The 4,052-nt window shown below is 39.9% G+C and overlaps 1 protein-coding gene across 1 annotated transcript; it reads right to left on the bottom strand.

Annotated features, from left to right (window-relative positions):
- Positions 1-1,665: 1,665 nt before the first annotated feature.
- Positions 1,666-2,840, bottom strand: HSPB3 (heat shock protein family B (small) member 3). The gene has a single exon (XM_075575967.1). The coding sequence runs from the start codon at positions 2,758-2,760 to the stop codon at positions 2,335-2,337; it is 426 nt and encodes a 141-aa protein (XP_075432082.1). The 5' UTR covers positions 2,761-2,840; the 3' UTR covers positions 1,666-2,334.
- Between the last annotated feature and the right edge of the window lie 1,212 nt (positions 2,841-4,052).

Genomic DNA, 4,052 nt, shown 5'->3' with positions numbered 1-4,052 from the left:
GAAGGCGCGTGCACGTGCCACACACGTTTTGTGTGTATACTGTGCGCGAGTGTGTGTGTGTGTGTGTGTGTGTTTAAATAAGTTTTCAAATAAATAAATAATTTTTTTAATAACATTGTACATATACACACATACAAATTTACATACACACACACACACACACACACACACACACACACACACACACACACACACATACATACATATACACACATACACACATACTTACATTTTCAGTGGCGGTAGCGGCGCAAATTCTTTCTTTTATTCATCTTCCCCCCTGTCGGCCGGTTCCACGCTCCCTGCCGTGCGCGCGCGGCACTATTATAGAATGGCTGATTAACCTCAGCCAACTAAAACTGCTGCGCGCGTGCACGGTGTAGCGCGCGCACGCACGCAGTATAGAACCAGCCTAAGAATCTGAGTTAACACATCCTTACTGTTTTAACGCAAAGAAGGATATTTTTCTGGAAGATTTTTTTTTTTTTTTATGGCATCGATCAGGAATTTTCATGATGGTCCAGCATAATTAGTTATACCTCACCAAATGCTATTTTCTCTATTGTAGTTGCAAGAACACTGCTACATAAACATAATAGATTACATTTACTGACAGGTGATTTTGGAGCTCTGCATCATGCTGTATTTGCAGCCATTCTCGGCATACTGAATACGGTCTGAGCCCTATCAAATGTACCCTGAAGTTCTCCTTCCAAAATGGTCGGGGCGTTATTAATTGTAACTATTATAACTTGTTTGAAATAACCAGAGAACAGCTACCATCGGCACACTTTACACGCGCTCCACATTCTTTTCTATTCATAGAACTACAAGGTATGCCAGTAAGTAGTTGCACAAAGTAGTTTCCATTACATGGTTTGCTTTTGTAATGATTGGCACTATCAACTTAATGGTAGCAACAGTGCTACAGTAGGTGATACCTGCTCAACATGGCAGGAAATGAAGTGCTGCTGCTGCAGAGGGTAGGTAGTGTGCTTTTATGCTTAACTAAAAAATAAGCTAACGCTTGCCCTCTATTTCTTTCTTATTAAATATAAAACTCAAACATATTAAACTAGTGGACAGGGGTTGACCCTTAAAAAGATCAAACTATAGTACATGTTAATGTACTGTAACTTAACAAATATGTTACATTATAGTATATAAATAATATTTCAGTCCAAATTGCAATATAAGTGCAAGCAAGGAAAGTGTACAGTATTCAGGTTTGTTTCCCTGTAAAGCAATGTCTATGTTCTGCTACTGTTTATTCAGTGTGGCAAGTCATATTTATTAGGAACAAATCTATTCTTCGATTTACTAATCATATCCGACTAGCACCATCTCTACATCTCTTTAAGAGCCATCTTAAAACACACCTCTTTAATGAAGCATATGGGTAGCACCGCTGGCTGATACTATACATCTCATACATCGACCATGACCCCTTGCAGACGCACTTACTAGAACACCTTCCTCCTGTCTCTGTACGTTCTTCCTACTTACCATTAGATTGTAAGCTCTTCTGGGCACGGACTCCTTTTCCTAATGTTACCTTTATGTCTCAAGCACTTATTCCCATTATGTATTATTTTAATATGTCACGTGTATTACTGCTATGAAGAGACACACACACACCTTTTTTGTTTAAGATCTTTTATTGCAACTTATCCTGTGATAATTTTCTTGCATTTCTTGTTCTTTCAAACACAGCTTCACTGCAGTTCCATTCAGCAATATACAATGAAGTGGCATGAAAATGAATGTATCCATTCATGTAAGTACCTTAATGCTGACTGCACAACAGCAAATAACATAGAATATATATAATGCATGCAGGGATTAGAACTGCAGTTAAAAGAACACAACAGTTGTCATTTTTAGGCTGCGCGTATAGTACCCGCGTCGCGGCAAAACAAATGTATTGCCGCCGTTGCGTGCACTTATAGTAGAAGCGACGCGATGGCTTGGTTGCGATCGCTGGAAGTCAAGTCAATTTGATTTTTACAGCGACTGCAGCGTGACGTCACTGTCGGGTCGCTGTCGCCGGCGCCGGCGACGCACAATATGTGCAGCCTAAGTCCCCATAGAGAGTGCTTTTTTCCACATTTTCCTATAAAATAGAAAATAACTGCAATATTCCACAATACAATCTGCATTTAGTGTGAGAGTTACTGAAATCAGTTTAAATATGGGTTAACCAAGTGTAACTGCACCTTTTAATGTTCTGTCATAGCTCATTAACTAGTAGCATGTTTATTTCATGTTTTCAAATGCAATATGCTGATGTGAGCTACATAAAGCAGTTCAGTTCTTATAACAATTACATTTCAATCACAGCTGTATTTCAACAGCCAATATCCCATCATGGCAGAAGACAGCAGACATGTCCTTTGTCTGAATTCCATTTGGTAACTTATATATTCTTGTAAAGCTCCGTGAAACAAACCCATGTTCATCCATTCTGCATCCATGCTCGCCTTTGATTATGAGCCATCCTTCAAAAATCTGAATTATGATATCTTCTGGACGAAACTGGACCACATCCAACAAGACCTTAAAATGTGTCTCTTCTTTGTCTTTGCCCAGTTTTGCATCTTTTTCTGTTACTTTGCGGGGTTTTTCTAGGCCACTGCATTTTGGACCTGGTAATGCATATATTGAGTGCTCCAGCAGACAATCTTCCGGATCTTTTGCAGCAAAAGTCTCTTGATAGCGTACTGGAGTTTCTATCCAGTGTCGAATAGTTACTCCTTCCATGGTTTAGAGACTAGCAGTCCACTTGTGTGTTTGTCGCAGTTCTGAATTTTGTCTGAAGCTATGAAGGCTGGCAGCTCTCTGACCAGATTATCTACTGATGCATGGTGTTATTTTTGTACCCGGCTAAGCTTTTGACTTTTTCAGGTCTGAATCATAACCATCAGGATTATCCATGACTACTGTATTTATAAATAATATATTGACGTTCTTTTTTTTAGAAGGCGAGTTGTTGATGTCTGGTTGAGTTTATGACTGTATTTAATCAAATCAGTTAATAAAAAAGTTGATTTTGCCATATTTTGTTATTTTCTTTTATTTATCAACCTTTAGTGAGACAAGGCCCTGTGTGGTTAGAGGAAGATGTACGTGACATAAATATTATAATTTTCAGGAATATATTGTGTACTGGGGCCCATTACTTTGTTTTCTCTTTCCCAAACAAAATCTAGCAAGACTGAGTTGTCCTTAACACAACTTAACCAAGACCTGCATCACAATTAGCACCCTTGACTAACAGGTTTCTTACATTTAACTCGGGTGGAAGCAAAAAAAGCCACTCAATACATACAGGAGGTAAACCCAGCACTATTTGAGACAAAAAGTGTGCACACAGTCAGATGAGTTGCTAATAGAAAAAATGTTTATATGAAAATGGTTCAATAAGTAAAAAAAGGTCACATATACACTATGTCACCATAGTGTGAGCACATATTCTAAAGAATGCAGTATATTAGATATCCAGAGTGACAAAAAAAAAAAAGCACGTTGTGGAAAAAGCTATTTTCAACAAAAAAAAAAGCAACAACGTTTCAGGCTATTCCTGGCACTTTCTCAAGCCAAGTCCATCTTTTTACCAGATGCTACCCCCTCTATGCGAAGGTCTAAGGTGTAGTACTGGGGTGCGCAATAGTTTCTGGGGGCGCGCAGTGTTTATAGAGCCCCCACACTTCCCCACAACATTTAAATTAAATGCCGGGGGAGTGGACAAGGCCTCTGTTACCTGCTCTCCGGCGACGTGTCGCCATGACAACGCAGTGTCAAATGACGCCGCAGGGTCAAATGGTAACGCGATGTCACATGACATTGTGACGTCATATGTCGTCGCCCAAGCCAGAGAGCAGGTAAGGAGGGGGGGGGCACGAGCAGGGGTGTGAAAGCATGAAGGGGGTGCAAACAGAAAAGTTTGCGCACCCCCGATGTAGTAGACTCTGGATAGGTTAAAAAAAGCACCTTTTTTTCTTGTGTATGTGTAGCCATGTATACTCTTGGTGTAAGGGTTCCAGTCCTGGCTT

This window comes from Ascaphus truei, chromosome 1 (genome assembly GCF_040206685.1).
Source record: "Ascaphus truei isolate aAscTru1 chromosome 1, aAscTru1.hap1, whole genome shotgun sequence".
NCBI lineage: Eukaryota > Metazoa > Chordata > Amphibia > Anura > Ascaphidae > Ascaphus > Ascaphus truei.
The sequence above is the reverse complement of the archived record's forward strand: the minus strand, read 5'-3'. Positions and strand labels throughout refer to the sequence as shown.

Coding starts and splice junctions, on each gene's coding strand:
- HSPB3 (XM_075575967.1), bottom strand. CDS start 2,760: ATGGAAGGAGTAACTATTCGACACTGGATAGAAACTCCAGTACGCTAT.